Source organism: Lagopus muta, chromosome 12 (genome assembly GCF_023343835.1).
Source record: "Lagopus muta isolate bLagMut1 chromosome 12, bLagMut1 primary, whole genome shotgun sequence".
NCBI lineage: Eukaryota > Metazoa > Chordata > Aves > Galliformes > Phasianidae > Lagopus > Lagopus muta.
In genome coordinates this window covers 17,138,541-17,164,191 of record NC_064444.1, presented here as the reverse complement: position 1 = coordinate 17,164,191, position 25,651 = coordinate 17,138,541, and the positions used below count along the sequence as shown (strand labels likewise).

Genomic DNA, 25,651 nt, shown 5'->3' with positions numbered 1-25,651 from the left:
AAGCCACAATGATGCTGGGGACAGAAACCCAGCAGGAGGGCAGCGATGGAGGAGGCACTGCTGACACCCCTGCAGCTGGTGCTCAGCCTCATGCCGCAGAACAGCATCTCTCAGTGTCCCACCTTCTCCTAAATGATTTCCTCTCCACACGCAGCTGGCACAAAGCTTCACCCTGATGGGGCTTCATGCAGCAGGGACGCAAAACCCCAAACACTGCTTATAATGGGAATTAAGCCTAGTGGATTCACAGCTCCTTTCCAACAGCTTTAGAAGCCACTGGAGGGAATGTAAAACTTGCTTTAAATGGTTGTGCAGAGCTGGACATGTTGTTTAGCAGCAAAACTTGCGTTCCCAGCCCTGATTTGTTCCCATTTATAACACAAGCCCCACAGTGCCTGATGCTTCCTCGTAAACCATCAGCTTCTGGAATCACGTCCTGGAAAACCCAGGAAATCTGCCTGGTCCCAAAGGCCCAGGAAAAGCAGCAGGCAAGCAAGCAGCTCAGCACGGAGCAGCAGAAGGAGCCCAAAACTCACCTGAGCTCCTGGGCGCCGCTCTGCACAGCACAGCGAGCAGCCGAGCCGTGGCGAAGGATGAGTCAGGAACCTCCACGGAGGTTTAAGACAAACCACAAGGACTTCTTTGCAGAGCAGGGGGAGGCATTCCGTTCCTGCTTTCAGCTGTTTGGTCGCTCGGCTCCTTTCCAACTGCCAAATTCACCTCTCCTGCTCCTCACCTCCCCAGGACCGAAAGCCAAGGCACCAAAAGAACGAGCAGCAGGGCACAGCGGCGCAACCCAGGCGCTGCGCTCCCATCACGGAACCGCCGACGTTGACAAACACCCCGACATCACCCGGCCGGCCGCACCACCGCCGCTAAGCCCCGCTAAGCCCCGTCCCTCATCTCAGCGCTCCCCGAGTTCCCCAGGCGCTACGCTCTCAGTGTGAGACTCCCCAAAAGCGGGAAGGCAGGCGGAAGGAGCCGGGGCGAGAGAGCTGCCCGCGCTGTGCCACCCTCCGTCCCGTCCCGTCCCGTCCCGTCCCGTCCCGTCCCGTCCCGTCAGCACTCACCGCACGGCGCGGGCCGAGCAGCTCCCGCGGGGCGCGGGCTCAGCTCCTCGCCATGGCCGCTGCCCGCCGCCTCTGGGGGGCGCGGCCCTCAGCGCCGCCCCCTCCTCCGCCCCCTCAGGCGCCGCCGGCCCGGCCCGCGCGCGGGGCGCTGAGGGGAGCGGCGTGAGGCGCTGCCGTGGGCGGGAATCGTTCTCGACGCTCAGCCTGAGGCCGCCGCCTCCAGTCCGCTTCAGCCCCGTGCGGCTCTCGGGACCCGACGGGTTCCCGTTGTGGGGCGGCCATAGAGATGAAACCTCGTAGTAAAGGCTGTAAAAATGCTCCAGGCTGACGGTGCGGGTGGGAAGGGCTGCAGGGAGCCCGCAGCTTCCCTGTGGAAACTTTCCAGACACAGCGCTGGGAACGGGGGGCTGACAGCACAACGGGGCAGCCCAACACTGACAGGATGAAACCGGGACCGGTGGCGTTGTGGAATCGTTACGGTTGGAAACACCTCGCCTAAGCAGCTCGCACGCGAACACCTCCATGCCCGCTGCTGCGTCCCACCGGGCAGCCCGTCCCGGTGCCCGACCGCCCTTCCGGAGAAGCTTTTCCTGACGCCCTGATCTCATCCCACGTCTCAGTTCCTTAAAACGCGAAGTGGTTTCCACACAACGTGTCAGGCCCGGGGCAGCCAATGCAGCAGCGGGGCTCTGCTGACACCTGGCGTCCTGCGCTCCCGCTAAGCAGCCACAATCGGGGCTGACGGATGGCGGCATCGGGAATTTGGGGATGAAGCCGAAGCTGCAGGGGGTCGAGGCGCCCTCACAGGTTCTATTTAATGTCTGAAGCCCAGAGCAGCGCTGCACCGATAGCACATCTCACATCCCAACACCAGGAGTCAGGGGACTGCAGCTCCCAGCCTCCGTTTATTTTCTCATCTTTTTAACACATCCACCACTGCATCTGATCTCAGGGCAAAGGCAGCCCCCCCCCCAGAGCCAAAGAACAACAGTGACTCGAAAAGTAAAGCACTCATCCAAGTGGCATTCCCAATTACCCGATGTCAAGTTTTTGCCATTGAAATAAGGAGGAAAAACAGCACACGCCAGTAAGTGAGGAAAAGAAATCATCACAACACCTGAACAAAGTGAAATCTTGGAGTGCATCAGGGAGGCGGCCCAGAAGAGCACAGCTCTTATGGTGGCTGCTGCAAAACTGCTGTGCTGGGGTGTGCTGAGTGCCAGCACACTGCTTCCCTTCTTCGCACCCAGCAAACATCGTTATTTACGAGACGCAGCACTAAAACAATGATGAAAATGCAGGAAATACAGCTTTTCAGCTCACAGTCTGGACTGGAATGAGCTCTTACTGAGCACTCTGCCCACCCTCTGTGTTTCCCCAAGTTCTGGGAGCCCAGGGGCAGGAGGAGCCCCCTTAGCAAACCTGTGTGCTGGGAAGCTGTAGGGAAGCAGTGGCACCACAGCACTCGTGTGCCACGCTGTTCCTCCAGCAGACACTAGAAAGCTTTGCATCTGCAACCTAGACCTGAAAACCCAAAATGAAGAGAAATGCCATATTTGGTGAAGTTTATCCTTAAAATCCAGTGTTTAAATCTCAGAGACTTGATTACTTTAACGAGTTACGGTCTACTAAGAAATTTCACTAACATTTTTTCTTGTGGCTTTGTCAGAGTATAGCTATAGACCTGATGCTGACCCTAAAACAAGGCCGGCAGCTCCTCCAGGAGGAACAGACGTCAGCTGGTCCCCAACCCAGGGCCCAGAGCTTCCGCCTCGCTCCCACTCCTGCCCTGCCCAAATCACAGCACTTTGCTCTTTCCAGGCAAACGCTGCTGTAAACAAAATTCCATGAGCTCACCACAAGGATTAAATATTTACAGCACAAACGCATAAGGAAAACATTATAACACAAGTTAATAAATAATGAGGACGACATAGCAGCAACGCAAGCCGTCGTTCCATGCAGACAAGGGGCAGTCATGGTTGGTCTCAGCAGTACATCAAACTCAGTGCTTGGGATCTTCTCCCTCTGGTCTTCACGGGTCCAGCAGCAGCACAGCCAGGCTTTGGGATTCAGTAGTAGAGGCCTGAAGGATCCTTTCTGCAGGCCACACTGCAGCATGTCATGTGAAATCATCCCTCACTACACCTCAAAGACACAGTGCAATTGGTCATCCAAAACCCCACCGAAATTCTGGAAAGCAGGCATATCCTCTCACACAGAGCAGTCACAGTTCTCTTACAAACTGTCCTTCAGCCTCAGTACTTTAGTTTTCTCACTGAAATACAAGGCAGTATCAGCCTTTCCATGTAATCACCTTGCAAATACAGATCACTGTCCAACAACCATTGCTGGACAACCATTGATCCATCATTTGTACTGCAATAACACGAAGGCTTTACCAGGAAACAGAAGCAATTCTGCAGGAGGAAGAGCCTGCTATGAAGCAAGAAACAACCTATATTGCAGTCCTTAGAGGTATCTCACAAAGAGCTATACACAATTTTCAAGCAGCTTGTTCCAGTGCGTTTGTAACTGTGTCAACAGTTTACAGTTCTGTTATAAAAAAAAAATAATTACATCCTCTCCTGGAGGATGTTCATCCTTTGATTGGAACATCCTGTAGGTGTTGCAATCTTGATTAAGGATAATGAAGTATTCTGCTGGTTTTCTGGAAGTGTGATCAGATGCATCTCATCATCCCAAAGCTAGCTGAAGAGTTGGTACACCGAGAATGCTGCCTGCTCAGCAGCAGCTCTTCAGTCTTCTGGTTTGCATAAAAGCTCACCATAAACAAAACACACGTAAGTGCTCACATTTTGTCCAGTGCAGTGAAGGAAGACATAATTACAGTTTTAACTGGAGGAACTTTGGTTTCCTGGGTTCTTCAGGATCCCTTTTAGTGCAATTCTTGAGGTCAACGAGAAACAGAGAGCAATTTCAATCAGGTGAGGGCTCTTCTCTGCTAACAGAAGGAGAAGCACAGTCTTGGGTCTTGACTTGTCAAACTTTCAGCGAGGCCCTTGGGCACTGGATTGTCCCACAGCCTGCAACAACAGCAAACACATAAATGTAGGACTTGGCATGGTGGGCCAGGAGGCAGCACACACCCAACACAGCAGTTAACTGGAAGAAGCAGCTTTGGATTTTTATAAAAGCTGGTCCAAAAGTGAGACAGGAGCAAAGCAGTCATGTCTTAGCAACACAGCAGCAATTCAGCAGCTGCCTGCCTGCTAAGATGGATGCACTGATCTAGGCTGGGAGAGGTTAAGGTTTTGAAATGTCCTCAGGCCAGGACTTCCTTTTGTTTCAGGACTTTCTCTGGCCTGGCAAACCTTCAGTTTCCTTGGCTTGTGTCTGGATGCCCTGCAGCATTCTAGTCCATGCAAGCCAACCTGGGGCAGCAGGCCAGCACAAGACACATCTCTCCCAGGACTGGTCACCCCAGCTTCCCCTAAGCGGGCCAACACTCAGCCTCAGCCCTCAGTGACACCCACTCACCTTATGAACTGAATTTCTGGGCACCTGACAAGTTCCTCTGCCAGCTTTGTAGCACCACAGGCACCAATGCGATTTTTCTCCAGGCTGTTTTTAAAAACAAAAAGAGTTTTAAAAAGCAAAACCAAATCAAGAGCAGAAAACAGCAGAACCATCGCTGCCTCTTTTCTCTTGAAAAGCTATTCTTTTTCACAAGCACAGCAATGTTCCACAATGGACACCAGCCTCGTCTTGATGACCACAGCCCTATTTATACACAAAACATGCACTGTTGCCCACAACCTCCTTCTAGCAATAGGACTTGTAAGCTCTACTGCATATTTTCCCCGCTCAAGACAAACAAAACTCAGTTCCTGATCCCGTGAACCACAAACTATTATTTCTGTACAGCTGAGGGATGGAAGGCACACGCTATATGTTCCGAAGGGCCAGGGGGAGGGAAGCAGATGATGCTCCCTACAATGGAGTAGCGCTGCACTGTGATGCCACTGGATCAGAGCTGAGTGAGTAACATCAAACCCAGATCCAGCACAGGAGCAGCATCAGTGCTTCCTGTATTCTCCTGTGGCCCAAGACCCACAGTTTGGCCACTACAGCCTGGGTTATGCATTTCTTGCCCTGACACAGGCTGTATGAGAAGGGTACTCATCTAGACCACCCCAGGCACCAAAGAGAAGTGACAGACTGCAAGCAGCAGCTCACCTGAGGCCGTTAGATGATATGATTCACACTCAAGGAATATCACTTTGTCTTTCCTGACTCCAACAGGAAGCATAGGCAGGATAGTTCTTGCTTAAATACCCACAGCAAACACCTCCAGTTAAATAAGTCTGCCTCAGCACCTCTGTGCTCTGTGCCAAGCAAAGCTGGCCTTTGGCAGCAGACTACGTAAGCATTTGGAGAGCAGCAGTCTGTCTGCTGCTCCTAGCATTCATCCCACAGAAGTACTGCAGCTGAAGGCTCAGTGCCACAAATACAAGTCTTCTGGTGCCACTCTCAGGGCTGTACTCACTCTAACACCTTCAGCTTTTCCATCCCTGGGAGGATGCTGGCCAACGCTTGGGCTCCTCCATCACCAAGGGCGTTCCAAGACAATCTAAGACAGACAAGAGATCCCAGGCTGTGAGTCAGCCAAGCCCAACCGAGGGCGGTAAGTTCTGGCTTTGACTTAATGCCTGAGATACCTGTGATCTCCATTCCCACCCGTTCCCACACTCACATTATCTCCTCCATGGCAGGGCACTGTTGGAAGCCGCAAGAGAGTAATTTTGAAGCATCATCAGTGATTCCACAGAGTTTCAACCTGGAGCAGAGGAAAGAGGGGGAAAAAAATAGAGAGGGTGCAATGTGGTGGCATTGGAGCTGGTGGGAATCTGGCCCCAGCACCATCTGCTGCAATGCTACAAAGCCACGCTCTGCCCAAGCAGTTCAGCACCCTGGTACTCACTCAATCTTCCGGAGGTGCTCAAAATGCAGCAGTCTCTCAGACAGGGCACGGATGCTTCCTTCCCCAAGGCCGTTTTCAGATAAACTGTAAGAACAGTAGGAAACTGGAGTTAAGACATTATACCAGAGTTAGCAACCGGTGGAAGGATTGCCTTCCATGAGGCCACCCTGAGCAGGGTCGGAGCCTAGATGCAGCCCCATTTCAGCTGTGGGCTGAAATGCCTCCCACTTGCAGAGCAATACCAGTCCATATGCTTGGCAGCAGCCCCAGTGCTCCTGCCACAACCTACCTTATCTCTTCTAACAGTCCACATGCCACCAGGGCTCTGGCCAGCTCCGTTCCTCCTGCTGGCCCGATGTTATTGTGCTGCAAGCTAGCCAAAGAAACACAAGTATTGGAGGATTCTTTTAGAATAAAGCTGTAATAAAAGCTTACATACAACTTGCCAAGAAGAAAGCTGCAGCATCTTTTGAATCGGTGTCTCATGCTGATTGGTGCTCCTGCTGCTGCCAGGGATACCTGGCCCTCAGGACAAGCAGCTCACTGGTTTTGCCCGTGCTCAGAACAAAGGAGCACAATTAGCCAGCTGTGCAAAAGCAAATGCTGCATGGCACCACTGGGAGCCTCCAGCTCTGCGCCCACGGGATCAGTTTGAGATGGTGAGGAACAGCATGAGGAACAAAAGTGGATGGGCCTCAAGCCTGCAGATTTCCTGACACCTTCCCAGTGAAAACAAGAAGCTACCCAGAGGATTGAAGCCTCTCATCACTGGGATTGCTTCTCTAAGTTGTGTTTTGATGATACTTTAGACAGGATGGAAAACATATGGCTCTGCTAACTGAGCCCAGTGACCTCTTTCAGCTCATGGAATTCTTGCTTCGCTGCTGCAGTGTAGCAGGAGGAAGTCCAACATGTTGGAGCTCTAGAAAGACTCCAATAGATGGTTTAAAAATGTAACACCACTGAGTTCAGCACGAAAAATGACTGCAAGGTACCTGTACAGAATAGTGAAAAAGCTGTTTGTATTTATCTTTACATTACATCAGAATAGGAAGATAGACGTGGTCTGTCATTTTATGTCAGTAGGTCACAATCAATTAAAAGGGCTGCTTTGCTGAGAATACAATGTGTGGTTCATCTCTAAAATGAACACTGCAAGGGATTACACAAAAACAGCTGATGTGACACCAGTGGTGGAACGACTTCAGATAAGAAATAATGCTGTCAGTGTTTGATGCAGCAGGGTAACTGAAGAGGGTCCCTCGATCCTGAGCCCCTTAGGAGCTCAGTGCACCACTTCAGTCTATGCCTTGTTTCATTTTCAGTGCCTTCTTTTGGCCGTCCAGCTAATTCCCAGGCTGACACTTACTGCAGGATCCTCAGCCTGCTCATGCGAGGCAGACAGAGGGCAAGTTTCACCGCTGTCCCATCTCCAAAAGCATTCCTTGATAATCTGGAGGGGGCAGAAATGAAATGTTACTGAATGCAGTGAACTACAGAGCCTCATTCCTCAACTGTGTGTCATCCACACAACTCTGTGACCTCCATTCCTCATGTGCATGGGACTGTGCTGAAAGGAGCTGGGGGTGGGCAGAAATAACAACGAGTCTGAAATCCTGCAGCAGAAGTAAAGGAGTGACGTAAAACCCACGACATTCACACAGAGGTGATGCCTCTGGCCATCACCTTAACGCTATGAGGGTCAGCCACAAAACAGAGCAAGTAACTCAGATTTGCTGTTCCTAATTTCTTAAGCACCACATGGGCTGTGCAGCACTGTGACACTGGCTGTTCAACTGCAGATCCATCCCTACTGATGCAGTCTGTACAGTTCTTGGGATCCTCCAGGCCCCCACAGCTCCCACACCCAGCACCATGCATTCCTATCCTACACAACTGTGATTTTTTTACCTTGCTCTCCTAAGAATCAGTACTAAAACTGATTTTGGCCTTACTGGAGTCAGAATAGACTTGGTTTCTATGCCTTGATTTTTGCCCTGCTTCTTGAAGGGCCATTGGAAACGACCAACTTACATTAGCTCCTCGAGGTGCTTGCAATTGGCAAGAGCTTCCATCAGCTTTTCTCCTCCAGCAGGACTAAGACAGTTCCCTGAGAGGCTAAAATAAGCACGAAAGACTCTCAGTGACTGAACAAGCAGCAGAACGTGTCAGTGTAAGATACCTCACTGTGGTCTGGGATAATGGGAGCTTTGGGTCTCTGCAGCAACAGCCTACATGGGGCCACAGCAGTTTGTCCTGAGAAACAGATCTCTGGAAAATGGCCCAGGGTTTTGCCCTGCATTTTCCTCAAGCACTGAGCCACACGCGCCCTGGCAGGTACCAGGGTGAAGGAGCAGTTTTTCTGCTCCCAGATGGAGCCTTTTTCCTCATTTAAGTAATTCCAGGTTTTTAATTCCAGAGCTGAACTTAACAGATAGTCTGGGTGTTCTCAATCTCATTCCCCCAGAGGAGGAGCTGCATGGATCCACATCTCAGAGCAAGAACCTCATCTGACGACAGTATCCTTGTTCTGATGAATTCCCAATTCCACCTCTACTTCCACCAGGAAAAGAAGAGCAGTGTAGCAACTCTGGGACTACCACTGCAGGAACCCTGTGCAGGGTTCCCAAAGAAACACACTGCATAGATATGAGACTTGCATGATTCCCCACAGGCTTGTGGACACAGGACACAATCAAACCACGGATCTCCCTTGTCAAGCAACTAGCAAAGCATGGCAAGTGTCTACCGCTGCCTCTGGGGATGGCTGCATGAGGGAGGGCACAATCAGCATCTCTGCTGGCAGAAAAATTCAATGCCAGACCCAGATGTACACAGGCAGGAGAAGGAAACACCTTCCATTGGTTTTGTACATTTTGTATGGTGTCTTCAATTACATGGAAAAGACTGGAAGGAGGCGGAACGCTGCAGGCAGGAAGGCAGCAGAGGCTCCCTGCCAGGCTTCCCCACCAACTGGCAACAACACCAAATCATTGCAAACAAAACAAAGTGACTCACTCGATTCTCTTCAAGTTTTGCATTTCCAGCAGGACAGCAGCTATATTTATCAGGCCTAGATCTCCAATCTTGTTGTGGCCTAAACTTCAGGAAGGAGAAAAAAAGGCTTGTTGTAAAGGAAAATGCTAGGCATCACAGTACGACATCTTGTTTAACATCTCACATCTGCTGGATGATCGTTTTGACCTTGACAGCAGAATCAAAGAGCTGCTTGTCTTAACATTCTCGTGAAAGACTCATAGCTGTTAATGAGGCATTAAAAAAATTACAAACAGCAATCAAAATCACTGGGTCTTGTTAAGGGGTGGGAAATTACTTCAGCCAGAATTCCAAGGCACAGCTGGTCTTCCAAGCTGCTGTGGTAGAGAAGGGACAGGACCTGGATACAGGGAGATGGGGGGCAAACAGTCAGAGCAAGCTTTAACTGAAGACCTTCTCAGAGGGGGGTGATGGATTTGAGGCTCTCCCAGGAGAAAAGGGGGTCTGTGGCCCCGTAGATTTCAGAGAAGATGTAATTACAGAGGCTCCATTTAACCCACTGCAATGGAGTGGCATTAGACTAAACTCTCCCCTTTTCAAAATCAGGCTCTGATTTCCTTGAACCCAAGGCACCTTAAACACAGCATTTTGTAACCACCTTGCTTTTGTGTATAAGCACATTGGGACCTTAGCAAACGTCAGCACTAAGGATCACCTCTCTGCTGAGGAGAGACTGCAAGCAAGGAAAAACTTACTTGATTTCTTCCATGCAGTGCATGGTCCTCAGGGCTTCTACGAGTCTGGAGCAGCCATCGTCACCAATACCATTATGGTTCAAGCTGGAAAGGACATCGGCAGTAAAACATTTTAGTCATGAGTTGAGGGGATGGGCTAGCAGTGAGCTGAGCTCACAATACTCACATCAGCCTTTTCAGAGATGGCATTTCACAGAGCCCAAGCACAAGTTTAGGAATGGCAGCATCACCGAGCTTCATGTGGCCCAGGCTACAAGATGAAATAACACAGGAACAACTAACTGCTCATGGGCAGCCATGCGAGCACCCAGAGCAGAGGAGAGCAGTACAAGGGCAGAAGAGAAATGGAAGTGTCTGCTAGTCCCATGAATAGGTTTTAGTAAAACTGGATGCTTTTGGATGCTGGTAATATACCAAGATCCCAAACCTTGTCTCTCCCACCCATCCTTCATTACAAGTAAAAAGGAACTGCTGCTTTTTCCCTATGTGACGCCTGTTCGTAGTACAGGAAGAAGAAAGGGTGTAGTTTGATTAAAGCTTCAAGAAAGGTACAGCAGACACCAGCATCCGAGGTACTCACTTGAGCTCTTCAATAGCCTGGCACCTCTGCAGGCCTGTGATCAAGCAGTCAATTCCAGCTGGTGTAAAACTGCAAGAGGTCAGCCTGCAAAACAGCAAGGATCAAATAAGCACAGTTCTTAGCACGATGTAGAAGAGGAGCTTACTTCTTCACTGCCCTATCTCATAGCTGCTGGACACAGGGCTGTGAAAACTGGGCAGGTCAGATCTTCAAAACACAGAATGTGCAAGTGCCAAATAGCACATAATGCCTCCGGCCCCAGCATTTCACTGGGCAGAGATACCCTCTGCAAGCCTGCCTCCCATTTACATGCAGCTGAAGGGGGCTGTGAAAAGGATTCAGTGCTGTTTATACCAGACAACCTATTACACACAGCAGGGCAGTATAAAATGATGCACAGTGCATACAAGAGCCAAGGTCTCGATCTCAAATTGCTTCCATTTGAGAAAAAGAAAAGGGAAAAGCAAAAACCTCAAGACATGACACCTCCACAACCACCTGCAATGCACACTGCAGAGTGCTGCTCAGTGCACAACCTCACACAGCTCAGCAGAGATCACAAAGCTCACGGCCATACTCCAGGCAAAGAGCATTTCAGAGAGGATCGGGGTGAGGCACAGTGTTGAACAAACTATAAAGCAAAAGGAAGAAATCCCAGCTGGAGACATACTCAAACTTCTTCAGGTCTGGAAGAGGCAGCAAAATGCTGACTAGCATTTCTGTGTCATCGTGGAGTTCAACATGAGACCACCTGCAAGAACAGAACAGTGGATGTGAGAAGATGATCCACTGGTGACAAAAGGTCTGCATTAAGCCACAGCTAAAGCACTTTTATTGCTGGGACACTCATGTGACGTCAAGATATTGACACGTGATGAGGCCCCACAGCAGCTCCCAGCCACAACAGGGCTGCACAGATGAGCTGGTCAGAGGGGAGAGTGAGATGCTTTCAGAAGACACCCAGGAAGCCTCCATGGGGTCTTTTCTATTACCCATATAAAAACACTGTATTTAGGGGACTGAGAGGACAAGCACTGACCTTGCACTGGCCTCCCCCCTGCCCTCCTTGATTTCCTCCATGCAGTGCATGTTCTCAGGGCTTCTGCACGTCTGGAGCAGCCAGCACTACCAATATTACTATGCTTCAAGTTGAAAGGATATCCCCAGGAAAATGTGCTACTCAGTATGAGAGTAACACATCCCCATCCTGACCATAAAAAGAAAATCTACTCCTTTTCCCCCCGGAAAGTCTTCTGAGATGCCTAATGACTCACCTCAGCTCCTGAAGCTGGGTGCATTTGTCACGAACCCTTTGGTAGAAGCAAGCCTGTTTGATTTCTGGCTCATTCAAATTCAATCTGTGTGACAGAAAAACACCACCAGCATCAGTGTCCATCAGCAGTTCCCACTGTTGTACACAGTGTTCCCTCTGCAGCAGCTGGAGCCCCTGGAGATAGGCTTAGGAACAGGTCAGGCTTTGGAAGTGCCCCCTCTGAGCAAGCTTCCCTCTGCTGTGCCATACAGAGGTGTCCCAAAACTGAACACATGGAGCTGAGAGCCTCAAATACTTTGAAGTATTTTTCATCACAAGGTGAGCAGCAGAATAAGATGAACAAAGAGATGCCTTCTCACCTGCTAACGACTGAGCCCACCTTTTCCAGGCAGTGTGGGAGCCTTACGCCTAGCTGGAAGAGGCTTTTCTCTTTACGTATCCTGGAAGGCAGAGATCAGAGAACATCATGCATTTACTTTGCTGTCCAGAATAAAAACCAGGAGCACTGGATGGGGTAGAGATTAGCATTCATGCTAACCACCCATCTCTGAATGGATGTGCAATGTTTAAATTAGTTCCTGGGCAGCCCTTCTCTCATGGAAGATCAAGAACAGCATTTCCTTTCCCCTTATCCTTCTAAAGTAGGTGGCCACAAACTTTCTAATAACTTCTATCCACCAGACATTTGGGTCTGTTCAAATTGGCTCATGGCTTACAAATGCAATACAGTCCGAGAACAGAGAAGAAAAGAACAAGTGAAGGTGCTGGCTTCAATAGTGTTCTCTTAAGACATCCAGGCTAAAATACCTAGAAGATACTAGAAGTTGAGCTGCTACTTACGTGATCGCAGTGATGTTTCCATGGGCCTGGACAGCCAGCTCAAGAAGGCTCCTGACCCTCAACTCACACACCCAGGGCTCTTCTATGCTGCAAAGCACAATACAACAGAACTGCTTTATTCACATGCACAGATTCATCTCTGCCTCTGGCAGCTGAGTGCTCAGCACCCCATATACACACAAAGGCTGCTCTGCTGATCAAAGTGGTGTCTGCAGAGGAAACAGGATGCCAATGAAGAACAAGCAGAGGAGGATGTAAACCAGCTTCTGCCTGCATATCACTGACAGCAACAACAACAACCCTGGCTCTCGTGGCTCTAATGTTAAGCAGCAGAACTCTGGTGAGGACACAGTGCAAAAAGGTGTTCACACAGAATCAAACCCTTCTTTGTAAGGCAGGTAGAAGTCTACAAATTCAGAACAGTTTCTTGCCACAGTTTTACGTGATGCTTCGTAATGAATGAAGCAGATAAAGCTGTAATGCAACTCAGAGTCCTGCATGGGAATTTCTCAGGCCATCACTGCCTGTCTTACGAAGCACAGTTCACAGCTGCTTTTGATGGAAGGCCTCAAGATTACCAGAGCAGCTCCACATCAACATCTGAAGCAGCACAGTGACATCATACCTGATTTTCAGAGGACCTGGAGTTTTGCTCAGTGAACGTAAAAGCCCCTCTGCAGCATCGACTGTCACGTTGTTGTTGGAGGATCTAGAAGCAAAGATGATTGTAATGAATGGCTTACAAACAAGCCCAGTGTGTCCAAGCAGACCTTCCATCAGCCATTCACCCACATGCATTCTGTCAGACTGGTGCAGTTCTCCAGCACCAACCACAGCTTTTCCAAGTGCTCTGGCTGAAAGCTGCATTCTGTGAGCCTGAAAGGATGCAAAAGAAGAAAGGTGTCAGTTCTTTACGATCAGTTCAGGCTTTCTGACTCAGAAATCTCAGGCACTTTACCTCAAAATCTTTCTTGGGTCTTCTCTGCTTGTCAGCTTGATGATTAAAGTTGCCTTGGAGCACAGACTGCAGAGAAAAGACACGAGTGTAGGATTTGGAGAGAAAATAACTATTTACCCAATGGTCAGAATTCAGAATGGTCAGTACATCAGACTGCACACAGCAGTGCAGCAGAGCAGTGACACAGTGACCTGGTCCAGCTCAGGATGAGAAACCAACTCAATGCTTCAATAAGGTCTCACTAATGCTAAGACAGCACTGATAGTTAGAGAAGCAGTCCTGATCTGCCCTGCTCTCATCTGCCTCCTCCAGCCCCTGCACTCTCTGCTCCTCTGCAAAGCTTTGGGGAGAGCTCAAACAGAAAACTGAGCTGCTTAAATATAACCCTGCCAAGAGATTTGGCACCTACATTCAAAAGCAGGAATGAATGAAAGTGCCCTTAGACCAGCTTGGATGACAGAGACTAATTGAAATCTCAACTTACTCAAGTGAATTAGGAACCACATTCTTTAGGAAGCAGATGCTGCCCCTGCACTGAGGGGGTTTATTTACAGATATAAGCATAACAAGAATTATGATGTACGTAACCTGCATATGTGTGTCTTTATACACAAAACTACTCGGCCCTGTGGAATAATGTTCTGCTACCTTCCTCTTTGGCAGCCATGTTTGGCCAGTAGAAATGGACACAAGCAAAAGTTCTGCATGCACGTGTATGCAGAGTTAGCTCAAAATGTGACCCTTGTTTTCTAAACCTGAAGATCATAAACTTTAGGATAATGAAGTGGAAAAAATGTAGGGAAGAGTCAGGAATGAGTGAGGAGACACATACCTGACCTGAACTTCAGTGGTATTTCCAGAAGTGGAAAAGGCATTTACGAGATGCAAAACTCCACGCTGAGAAATCCCATTGTGGCTGAGACTGCAAAGAAGAGAACAGAAAGGTGTTAAGATTCAGGGCTGTGCCCAAGCTCCTTAGCCAGAGAGGTGAAATTCCAGTTCAAAATTCAAGCTGGCACTGAAAGCAGAGCAGGAAGAAACCTCTCTGAGACACAGCTAACTTCAGGAGGACAGTGTGCTCAGAGAGGTGAGTAACTGAAGACTTGGGGGGCTGAGTCAGTTTCTATCACAGTACATGTGGAGGGCTCTTGAGCTGTACTCGGGCTCACCAGACCTTATCTCTCAAGGTAGGACTGGGCAAAAAGCATGACAACCAGCTTCATGAGGCACTGTGTTTGGGAACCTTTCTGCTCGGGCACTTCCTGCTCCATCTGAGGCTCGGGAGCTTCTCTAAGCCTGCAGATTCACAGCTGTTTCTTACTTGAGAGAACAGGCAACAGGCACTCGATGCAAGTGGTCCAAGAGGTACCTCAAGCCTTCATCTCCCAGCTGATTCCTGGAGAGACTGAAAGACAAAAGGACAAAGCTGTGAACCCAAACTCGAGTGGTAATGCTACTCTGAGAAGCTTCAAAGGGAAGAGGTGCAACTTCTGGATTTAGATGCCCTCTCAGCCTTTTAGATTTTCTCCTTTGTGAACTACTCTCCTACAAAACTTCCACCTGCACGAACTCCAGGGCAAGCTCAGATAAAGAGCTCTGAGTGCTGTCTCAGAGAAGAGCTCAAAGAAAGCAACAGATACCTCATAATGGCCACAGAGGAAAAACCCCAAGGTTGCTGTCTTACACAAGCTCAAGCCCTCTCAGAACATACATAAAGGAGCCATGTGATTACTTATTGATTTCTAAATCAGTTTCTAAAGTCTGAAGGAAGACACACACACACACACACACACACAGGGAAACCAGGGTGCTGTTGAGCCCTGCTGACCCAGCTTTTTTGGATAACTCCTGCTCAAGGTGATGGTGACAACCCAAATGTCACTTACTCCAGTTCTGCCAGCCACCCATGCTGCTCCAGGACTCTGCAGAGCTTCTCTATCTGCCTTTGGCCGATGGCACAGTCAGTCAGCCTGCATAAGGCACAGCAAGAATTAAAGCCCACCCATCCACCGAGGCTGCTGAATTGAAATCCAAAGCCTTGTTGACAAGACAAAGCTCCCTGACTGCCAGCCCCCCAGTCTTCATGCAGTAGAATATTTGAGTATACTTGCACAAGCCTAATCAGAACAAACGACTGCCACTGTTATATGTCAGTACCTGCAGGATGCCTTCTGGCTTTGCATGCTTGTTCTTAAGTGTAAAAAAGCGTTCTGACTTGACCTAAAGCAAACAGAAAGGACAGTCCTTCAGCAGTGCTCCTCAAAGAAGACAGCTTTGTGATCCCTTTCAAGCTGAGCTGCTGGGCTCCAAGCAGCCCAAGAGCCTTACCTGACTTCCACCCTTCTGATGCGCTCACAGAGATTGATCGAGTTGGCAAATAAGACAGCACAACATGGGGAAAACGTGTTGTTCCTGATACTGAAAAGGAGAGAGGAAGAAAAAAGAATGAAATCAGCTTCCAGGAAGAATGGTTGTTATACACGTGGCCCCATTTTCCCACTGTCTCCTCTGAGGTGCGAAAACCTGGATCCACCCTATTTAATTCAACACCGCTGAGGAAAGATTTAATGGCTCTGACCACAGACACCTGTTATGGATGCTGGAAATCATGCTCCAAGGGACTGTTTAAGTGAGGGTTATTGGGGACATAGGGCTTAGGGCAGGTATTTGGCCTCTGGTCTTTTCTATCTGCATTAATGCATACATTAATTAAAAAAAAGCATTCAGTGCTGCTTTGGCTCTCAAGTAAGACAAGTACTGGTGTGAAGTGTTCTGAGTCAGCCTGCATTTTCTTTACCTGTCTTGTTAACTTACTATTTCTGTCTGATGTTCCTAAGAGGTGCAGTGCATTTGGCACTCTCTAAACGAATCCTTCATGGCAAAACTCAAAGCAGAGACCCCAAACGTTACCTCAGTAGTGTCAGCTGGCACAGGTATGGCAGGAAGCTCAGTAATCTCTCAATGCTTTGGTCACTCAGTGCATTTCCAGACAGACTGTAAAACATGGAAGGAAACAAGTTACAGGGAACCTGTGTAGGGATATCTGTGATACCAACATGCATGTAAAATCATTACATCCTAAAAACCTTATTTTTCCATGATACAAGATATAAAAAGTTGCTACTGATGCACCTCCTGCAGGTAGTGCTGGTATTATGCTGGGTGTTTTTAATTATTCTTTATTACTCAATATTCATTTTCGAGCAGTATTAATCTAACTTTCCTAGTGCCCATCTCCTGCCTGCAGTGACCAGCTTTTCAGGAGTTCATGGCTTACTGGCCAGCTGCTCTTTGGATATACTGTAAGCCTGAGCCTTCAGGAGCAGAGGCCAACACTTATGTCTGAGGAATACTATGAGGATGCAGAAGTGTTCTGCAACATTTACATACAGACAGGCTTAGGAGAGCCATAGGCACAGCTCCATGAAGGAGAGCTGCTAACCTCATCTCTGAATCCATACCTGTGGGCTGGACAGACAGACAGTTGCTGAGTGCACAACACTTACTCGATTTCCGTCAGCTGGGCACACTGTGTCAGTATCTGGCACAGCCTGGTCACATCCTCAGGACCCACCATGCAATCCCTGAGACTGAAGCAAACAAAGCACTCAGAAGCTCAACATTTCCCACGGCCACAGTGTGAGGATCGTATCCCTTCATATCCCAGAGCCACACTCCTTAGGACAAGGCCCTTAGCAACCCTCTTACTTCCACTACACCTATTTTGCTATCTGCAATCTAGGAATGTGAAGTCAAAATCTGTAACAACCACAGGATTTTTACTGACTCTGAGTTGATTCAAGAGAGCCAGGCCACCAAATACTATATCACTTCAGGTGTCACCCCACTATAGATACATCATAGGTACTTGAATTGTCTGGACAGCACTGTGAGCTGCTCAGCACTGTCATTTCTCACAGAGCAACGTTGAGATGGGAGCCTCCTGTCTCATTCTCCAAGAAGGAAATCATAAACATCTCACTGGCAGGCCTCCATGGGATGAATGCAGTAGTCAGCCAGGCTGCACATCATTAGCTACGGGTACAATCTTTCCCTGTAGAGCATGGCCAAGCAAAAGATGCACTATTTATTTTCACATACACACTTGCAGTCAATGTCACCCCAAGTCTACACCAAGAAGGTGTATTATTCACCCATCTGCCTCTAGGATCTGACTCCAGTCACCCCACAGCACAAAGGCTGATGCCAGCTGGCCTGATTTGTGCAAGGCTTTGTCGAATTATGCCAGCCAAGACCTCGTGACCAAGTGTTATTTTGGTGTATGGACTCCCTGGCCAGCTTTAACAGGGAAGAAGACTGAAGAGAGAGAAAGAGATTAAAGACAAACATATTCCAGAAGTGGCTCCATGTGGAAGAGATGCCATCCTTCCTTCCCAGACCCATTTCTTCACAATCAGTGGGATGCAAGTGGGGGAAAGAAATCTCTTCCCAGGAGAGCAGAGTCTGCCTCTGAAGGCAGGCTGGGCACAGGAGAGTTCCCTGTGTCCAGGGAAGGAGAAACAGCTGGAGGCACAGGTCTGGTCCACACATTACACTACAGACACATCCCAGAGCCAACTCTCCCACCATTCTGTGTGACAAAAGGAAGCTGGGCTGCCATACCGAAAGCACTGTCCATTTGTTACGTGCTTTGGATGCACCAGGAAACAACTTCTCCATCTGCTGGTCCTTTTGAGCCTGGGGAAAGAACAGTTTCTCCCATCAGCTGTGCTGTCATTGCCCCTGTGTAACTGCAGAAGGGCAGTGGCCTCATGTTCCAGTCTGCCTCCAAGCTCCACCCGCTCCATCGTCTGCTGTTCCCAGAACAAAGAAGGGTCTTAGAATCCCTCTCCCCAGCCTTCAGAGCACTGCATCTACGTGCCACTGTGGACCTCTGCTCTGAGCTGCCATATCCCTCATCACTGGGATACTGCTGTCTGCTCCACAGCCTCAATCAGGCCCAAAGGATCACCCCACTCCCACCACCACCGCCACAGCTTGCAGCCAAACAACTCTTCACTGAGGGGGACACACACATCTACATTTATATGAGATCTTGTAAGGAGGAGTTTGAAAGGCTTTGAATGGATCAGTGGATGTGACTTCACCTGATTCTGTCCCCAAAGGTTAGATGAACCACCTGCATGCGTCCTAAGCTGTAACCAGAGCAGAACAGAATTAGCATGGAGTTTGAAGTCAAGAGCTTCTGTATTACTCCTGAAAACACACAGCTTGAAGTCTTATAGCAGAAAATGACAGGAAAAGTACTCTTGGTCATACCTGAGGTCCATTGTTTCAATGTGTTCCAGTGTACATAAGGACTGAGCTAAGCAGAACACAGAGCTCAGGGAGATCTGATTGTTATTTAGCCTACAGGAAGAAGAGAAAAAACCAGCTGTGGCAAGCAAAACTACCAACTTATACTGTGTCATCCAGTAACAGACATCCTTGTCCAACATCCTCAGGTGCTTCTCTCTCAACTTTCTTCCTGTGCTTTCAAGCTTCCGAGTTCTGCAGACACAAGTGCAGAGCTGAGCTGTGCAGATGACCTAGCCCAACCCTACTGCTCAGAGCAGACTGCTCAGGGCATGGCTTTGAACATCTCCAAAGATGGAGAATCCAGTCTCTCTGGGCAGCTGCGTTCAGTGCTCGACTGTGCTCAACAGAAAAGGTTTTTTTCTTAGGCATAAGTGAAATTCTTTGTGTTTTAAAATAGTGATGCGAGGCAAGAATCTGCACTAGGATAGAGATGAGGAAAGACCAGAGGGCACAGCAGATCCACACTTGCAAAACACAAACTGTAACTTCACTTGATCCTCACAGCCCTTCCTAAATATAGACTGTGCTTCCAGTACCAACACTCCCACAAAAACCCATCCATGAGTAAAGAGAAATGTGAGCTACTCACTTGAGTGACCTTAACATTTTCAGATTCGGGAGGAACTGCAACAGCTGGGCAAGTCCTTCATCTCCCAGATAATTACTTGAGAGGCTAGGATTTCAAGAAAGGCACTTAATTTTCAAAGGCAAGCACAACAAACACCATTAACTCTTAGCAGCAAGAGCTCTGAAAGCAGAAGGCCTGCATTCTTCATACTCTGCAGGTTTGGTCCCATATGGCTCCAGGGCCAAAAACACAAGGCAAGATTTTACAGCTTCTGTGCCTCCTGAAGGCAGGCTAAGTGATCAAACAGCTCCTTTCTGGATGTATAAGCTGTGACCCTTGCCTTCAGAGAACACTACAACTGCATGCCTCCCTGACTAAGGATACCAGCCCACATAAAGCTGTGTGTATGCTACAATTTCTGTGCAACACTCTGGCACAGATAAATGGCATCTTCACAATATCCCCACAAACTGCAGATAAAGAGTGTAGGAGTTACGAAGGACTCACTCCAGCTCAGAGATGCTGCCACATTCCTTCAGGACTGCACACAGCTTCTCCAGGTCGTTGGCTTGAAAACGACAGTCTGTCAACCTAAGGGAAAAAGAGAAATCAATAGTCCAGCTTCCATTGCATTTCTCCTACTAACAGCAGCAAATCCCTGCAGTGCCACAAGCTCTGTCACCACCAGTCTCCTCCAGCTGCCACGTGGAAGCTGACGCCGTAGCACACAATCACCACACTGATGCTGTCAATGAGGAAGCACAGCCCACAGCTACTTTGAGTGCTGTAGAAGCCCACAGACACTGACCACAGAGCTTCCAGAGCTGTGAGCTAGGACTGTGAGCACAGTGAGGACTGAATGGGTCTTTACCAGCTCTCTTGCAACTCACCATTCGAACTCGGAGTTGTGGGTTTCATTCAGCTATAGGATACAGACATGGGGAATAAATGAAATACAATGGATATCTGCAGCAGTACCTTATTTTTTTGGAGGGAGCAGGTGTCTGGTTTTCTTTGTCATCCCATTGGTCATCAGTAGGGTACAAAGGCTCTTCCCTACTAAGTGAGCACAAAACCAGACAAGGATAAAACACTCAGGCTTTGGCAATTTGGCAGATGCCCAGGGCTCACCCCCAGGTAAAGATTCCCACACCCACATCTTTTCCATAGCAGGTTTTCTTTCTTTCAGTGAGTATCCCAACACTCTGAGAGTGCAGGAGGCTGGGGACAAGAGGAATATGACAGACTTCCCATCTAAGCTACAATTTTATGGAGCATTCAGCTTTTACCTGAACATACTGTGCACAAAGAGTGTCTTGCAAAAGGAACCTGGTCATAAGTAAATAAAGCATCCAAATGCCAAAATGTCTGAGTTTGAATTTCACCTAACAGAAGCTAGTGGAAAACATTCCAAATAGCTAAGAAAACCAGGGGAGAGTACTAAGTTCAGACTCAGAGGAAAGAAAGGAAGAACTGAAGAGTCTCCTCTGGTGCCAAAAGTGGACATAAGAACTAAACAAGATGTTGAGAAGAAAGAAAACAAACCCACATATGTCCATGCACACCTTACCCAGGAGGAGGGGAAGCAAATTCTCCATCTTCTGTAAACCTCAGGACTGCAGTGTTATGATAAAGGCTGAGTAAAGAAGAAAATCAATCAATCAATGGCCCATTTTGATTATTGAAATTGGTTCTTTTTTCTGAACGCTTGGTGTTGGTACAGATCTGCTCCTAACGCCTCAGTGCTATTCATCATTTAAACTATTCCCAAAGCAAGCAAAAGATCACCTCCAGTAGCTTTAAACCCTGGCTGGATAAAACTATGCAATATCTGATAACTCAGTTTCTCCAAGCAGTTAGAAAAAATGCAGACAAAATTGCTGCACAGGAATCCTAAGGTGTCTCCAAGGGAGAGGAGAACTTTCAGCTCGGCTCCAGGAGATGTCACCATTGCTCAAACTCCACAGAGACTGTCTCTCCAAAACTTCCCAAGGCAGAGCACAGAAATGAGCCTAGAACTCAATCCACGCACGCCCCAAAGCATGACAGGGCACACAGTCCTGCACCTTCTCAAACTCTGGATGGTGGCTCAGATAGAATCACCCTGCAATGATGTGTCATCACAGGCAAATGTTAGCAACCATCTTTGCACACTCTCTACCTGCCCCTATCCTGAGGTGAGTTAACACAGCTCTCAGAACCCAACTCTCAGACTTTGGGATGAACTTCAGATGATTCTCCAAGACTTACATACCTGACTTCCACCTCCACCACCTTCTGACAGGAATTCACTGCCTTCAACAGACTGTAAAGGCCGTTAACGGAGAGCAGGTTGTGACTCAGACTAAGAAGGAGGAAAAGGCAAACGTGTGGTTACTGAAATCACACATGCAGTGAACACACAGAAGGGCTGTGTTGATGAAAGCAGTCTTGACTGCTGCACGCTTGTCCCCACTGCACTGCAGAAGCGACACGGAGCAAAACACACAGGACCACTACTCCTGAGAAAGGGTTGTAATAAAATGGCACTTTGGATGCCCTCACAGCTACTTCTGAGTGATATACTCTTAGTACGTGACCAGCTTCAGCCTGAACAGCCTCTCAGGATGAACCCCATCCTTCCCCAGTAGTGCTCACAGCTGCTTCTGCAATGCTGGACTGCGTGAGGTCTTTGCCTCCTGAACCCCTCTGTAACCCAAGCTCAAGAAACAAAAGGGCAATCTGGTTTTGTACAAGGCAATACTTACTTCAGCTGCTTTGAAACTGAAATCCAGGGAAGGTTTTCCAGCAGGAAACTGCAGCCTTCATCCCCAAGCTTGTTATCTGATAAACTGAAGCATTTTTCAGTTAGTGGGGACAGCATAAACAACAAAGCCCTCAAAATCTACTTGCTTTCCCTAATTTTTTTAATTATTTTTTTGCCTGGACAGTTCTTTTGCTTCAGAGCAATCTCCCCTATATATCCCTGCACAGAGCAACTCCAGACTAAGAGTTTTATCCCTAGAGAAGCAAGATTCATGTCTCAGTACCAAAAACATCTAACATAAAAAACTTAATTGGAAGGGTAAAGCAAGAAACCAACTGAGCAAGTGTTTACAGCCCCTTGGAAGGAAGGATGGAAGAAAGGACAGAAGGAAACACTGGATAAGGAAGTTCTCCATCTCAATTTCAAGTTAGCGAGCTGGAAAATTGGAGTTTAGTTGTCACAGGAATCAAAAGCTGCTCAGCATTCAGCTCCCACTGAACCTCACCAAAAATCCCTAACCAAGATGTCAGCAGACACAGCACAGTGTGCTGGGTTCCTCCCTTGGGGTCTCGCTGCCTTCTGTCTCTAACACTGCCTGCTTCCTGCCCACACTCACAGCAATGCAACAGGGAGGAAAGGTGCACTTACTCCACTTCAGAGAGGTGTGGGTAGCTCTGGAGAATGGACACGATCTCCTCTGCATGTTTTGAGGACAAGCCACAAGCCTGCAAGCTAGGAACAGAGAAGGTTAACGAGCAGTGAGGGGACAGTGGGAGCTGGCATTTCTGGAGCCTGTCTCCAGATGAAGGCACACAGAGCCAGGGCTGGGAGGGATGTTTTCCAGCCTCAGCACGTGCAGACAGCGCTCTTGAGTTCTCCTGCTCTCAGAAAGCCAATACTTTCTGCTGGAGGCATGAACCCATCAACCAGGAGGAATTTCAGAGCCTTCTCTTACCACAGCCTCAGATGTCTGGTTGGAGTCGCACATTCCTTGTTTGGTTCCCACAAATCCAAAGACCTGCAAACAAGCAAAATATTTGGCCTTCAACATGGCTTCACAAAGCATCTGAGGAATCAGGAGCTGGTTAACATTTTCTCTGAGCTTTCTGGAAAAAAACAACAAGTTGTGGGCTCTGCCCACCAACCCTTCCAAGCCAGGCTAAATGATCTTCAAGGCCAGAAAACCCCCATCAGGAGATGGGAGCCATCAGCACAGGGGATTTCTTTCTATCTGAATCAACTCAGTTTCTGAGTTCCAAATCAAAGGCACAAGTAAGACACAGGATGCTTTGCCTCCACGTGAGACTGTGCCACTACAGGAAGCTTTGCCAGATGCAAGGCAATCAGTTCTCCTGAAGTGGTTTAGAGTGACACTGAGCTGATGGTTTAAACCAGCATAACTGAGTAAAGCACAACAAGCTGAACACGACCAAGTGTAGTTTCTCACCTTGGAACTTTCCCAGATGTGCCCGAGAAATATATTACCACAGTGTCCTTCCTGAAAATGAGATCGAAGCCAGTGTTAGGATGCTAGTAGAAGGATGTCATTTCTTCAGCAGAGGAGCTCAGTAAGGAACAAAGCTGCTCCATGGGTGCTAAAGAGTCAAAATCTGCCATGTGAGCACGTTGCCACAGACAAGCTAAAAAGCAGCCATGGGGCTGGAAGGCAGCACCACAGCTCTGTGTTGACACACACAGAAGAGAAACGTGGTTAAGAAATGGGTTGGGTTTTTTTTTTGCAAAGCCAGCCATGTGTTGGACACAGGTTCTGTAGAAACTCCATTCCAGCAAGAAAAATGAGAAAAAGCTGTATGCAGGCTGACTTCCCCTGAGTTACACCAAGGATGAACTTGGCCCATCAGACTTATGGCAAAAGCACATGAGCTAAGGTTTAAACATTTCTCTTTCATCCTAGACCTACAAAAGCAAAAATAAATCTGTTATTATGCTAGCTGGTGGAGAATTTCCTCAGTGATATATTGCAGAGCTTAAAAGCAAGTTTAGATTTTGCTACTGATGAGGAAATACCACACTTGCAAACCAATTTATAGACAAAAAGATCTATTAAAAAAAATGCAAGCAGGGAATCCATAAGATGATTGATTCACATTTTGTGTTTCAGACAGAAAACAAAAAGGAGCAAAAGTCCTCTTTCATCAATTTTGATTAACCCACAAATAACTGCAAAGCAGCTCCCATCGATAGAGCCATCACCTGAAGATTTTGGTAAGAGCCCTCATGCTCTGATACCTGACACGTAGCTCAGTAGCATTCTGACACACAGTGACTTCTTTGGCCAACAGGAGAACAGCACTCAAGGAAAGATTGTTCTTGCTCAGACTGTGGATGTGAGGAAGACAGTTTCAGATGCTAGGCATGGTCCTTAGCTCCCCAAATGCACACCCCCAACACACTGAAGGTTCTCAAAACTCTCAGGAACACCCCTGAACCCACAACACCTGCATGCTTTGAGGATCTGCTCTTTAACCACACATTTATGCTGTTTCACTGCTTGTCGGACCTCGCTAAACCTTTTAACATCTTGCTTCTACAGAACCTCAGGACCACAGACCTGTGAACCTCAATGTAATCATAAAATAATGCTGTCTACATGTATCAGAAACATGTGAGGGAACACGACTTACACCTGCACTGCCCTTCAAACTTCCCTGTAAGATCAGATGCTCCGCTGGGCAGCAGTGACACTTCCAGAAGCATTATCCAGCACTCCAGGAAAGCAGAGGAGCAGGTGCATTCACCATTCTTCCCCTCCACAGCAGGAACTGCAGGTGTATTGGATTCACCTGCTCACAACCCAGGGGAATGGGATGCCCTTTAAGGGCAGTGTCCCCCTTTTAACCAAGGTGGATGGGCAGTGGCCTGGTTTTGCCTTCCTAGAGGGACAGGACAGGACAAGAAGGCTAAAGGAAAGCTTGGAAGAGAGGGAGAGAGCCATCTGCTCAGGAATTTTCATCTGAACCTGACCAAGGGGAAGGGTGGTGAGGAGGGAGAAGAGAAAAACTGTGCCACACGTCCTCTAGTGGCACCTCTACTAATATCAACCCTTACCATCCATCAACCCTGCTCTGAGGCTCTCTCTTAAGCTCTCTTTGATGCTGTGCTTGGTTTCATAACAGCTAACATTTTTGATATGTTTATGTCTTTTTTACTCACTCTATTTTCTTTAGCTTTTCCATTCTGGAAAACAGCTCCATCACTGTCTTTACGTCTGGATTCTGTACCCGGTTGTCCTGCAAGCTGCACACAGATCAGGTCTCATTAGCACCCCAAACCCAAATGTACAGCTGATTGCAGTGGCACTGCCACACCACACTCACTTTATTTCCTCGAGCTGCAGGCAATGTGACAAAGCTCGGACCACATCAGTCAGCCCCACAGCTGTGATGCTCCCACCTGTCACCCTGGAAAAAGAAAGCATCAAATTGAGCAGAGGGAGGCCTGGCATCTGTGCAGCACACGGCAAACCCATCCCAGAACGTGCCTGCACCACACACGTGGATGCTGCCTGACTCTGCGACCTGCAACCAACTTTCTGCTGCTCTTTAACCAGGGCAGAGCAAAACTTCTCCTGATAGGAGG

The 25,651-nt window shown here is 48.2% G+C and overlaps 2 protein-coding genes across 8 annotated transcripts in view; both read right to left on the bottom strand.

Moving 5' to 3' along the window:
* The window catches only part of CPNE2 (copine 2), a 41,382-nt gene extending 40,214 nt beyond the window's left edge, over positions 1-1,168 (bottom strand). The window contains exon 1 of one of the 2 annotated variants that reach the window (XM_048958258.1): positions 1,071-1,168. The gene's annotated coding sequence lies outside the window, so the exon portion shown is untranslated. Of the gene's footprint in view, positions 1-536; positions 863-1,070 lie in introns of those variants that run through there. The other variant, XM_048958257.1, reaches the window with a different exon arrangement.
* Positions 1,169-1,969: 801 nt separating this feature from the next.
* Positions 1,970-25,651, bottom strand: part of NLRC5 (NLR family CARD domain containing 5) — a 36,938-nt gene continuing 13,256 nt past the window's right edge. For 4 of the 6 annotated variants that reach the window (XM_048958232.1, XM_048958233.1, XM_048958234.1 and 1 more), the window contains exons 8-48: positions 25,390-25,473; positions 25,226-25,309; positions 24,302-24,391; positions 23,499-23,549; positions 23,007-23,069; positions 22,700-22,783; positions 22,053-22,136; positions 21,560-21,649; positions 20,876-20,941; positions 20,284-20,364; positions 19,813-19,896; positions 19,327-19,410; positions 18,699-18,788; positions 18,527-18,574; positions 18,042-18,116; positions 16,925-17,008; positions 16,329-16,412; positions 15,747-15,836; positions 15,576-15,638; positions 15,305-15,388; positions 14,740-14,823; positions 14,251-14,340; positions 13,419-13,484; positions 13,253-13,336; positions 13,086-13,169; positions 12,461-12,547; positions 11,980-12,060; positions 11,622-11,705; positions 11,018-11,098; positions 10,348-10,431; positions 9,934-10,017; positions 9,768-9,851; positions 9,034-9,117; positions 8,050-8,133; positions 7,385-7,468; positions 6,305-6,388; positions 6,016-6,099; positions 5,788-5,871; positions 5,581-5,664; positions 4,572-4,655; positions 1,970-4,117 (exon numbers count right to left, since the gene is read on the bottom strand). In XM_048958232.1, the coding sequence (XP_048814189.1) occupies positions 4,036-4,117; positions 4,572-4,655; positions 5,581-5,664; positions 5,788-5,871; positions 6,016-6,099; positions 6,305-6,388; positions 7,385-7,468; positions 8,050-8,133; positions 9,034-9,117; positions 9,768-9,851; positions 9,934-10,017; positions 10,348-10,431; positions 11,018-11,098; positions 11,622-11,705; positions 11,980-12,060; positions 12,461-12,547; positions 13,086-13,169; positions 13,253-13,336; positions 13,419-13,484; positions 14,251-14,340; positions 14,740-14,823; positions 15,305-15,388; positions 15,576-15,638; positions 15,747-15,836; positions 16,329-16,412; positions 16,925-17,008; positions 18,042-18,116; positions 18,527-18,574; positions 18,699-18,788; positions 19,327-19,410; positions 19,813-19,896; positions 20,284-20,364; positions 20,876-20,941; positions 21,560-21,649; positions 22,053-22,136; positions 22,700-22,783; positions 23,007-23,069; positions 23,499-23,549; positions 24,302-24,391; positions 25,226-25,309; positions 25,390-25,473 (3,310 nt within the window). In that variant the 3' untranslated portion in view covers positions 1,970-4,035. Of the gene's footprint in view, positions 4,118-4,571; positions 4,656-5,580; positions 5,665-5,787; positions 5,872-6,015; positions 6,100-6,304; positions 6,389-7,032; positions 8,134-9,033; positions 9,118-9,767; positions 9,852-9,933; positions 10,018-10,347; positions 10,432-11,017; positions 11,099-11,621; positions 11,706-11,979; positions 12,061-12,460; positions 12,548-13,085; positions 13,170-13,252; positions 13,337-13,418; positions 13,485-14,250; positions 14,341-14,739; positions 14,824-15,304; positions 15,389-15,575; positions 15,639-15,746; positions 15,837-16,328; positions 16,413-16,924; positions 17,009-18,041; positions 18,117-18,526; positions 18,575-18,698; positions 18,789-19,326; positions 19,411-19,812; positions 19,897-20,283; positions 20,365-20,875; positions 20,942-21,559; positions 21,650-22,052; positions 22,137-22,699; positions 22,784-23,006; positions 23,070-23,498; positions 23,550-24,301; positions 24,392-25,225; positions 25,310-25,389; positions 25,474-25,651 lie in introns of those variants that run through there. The other 2 variants (XR_007379432.1, XM_048958235.1) reach the window with 2 other exon arrangements.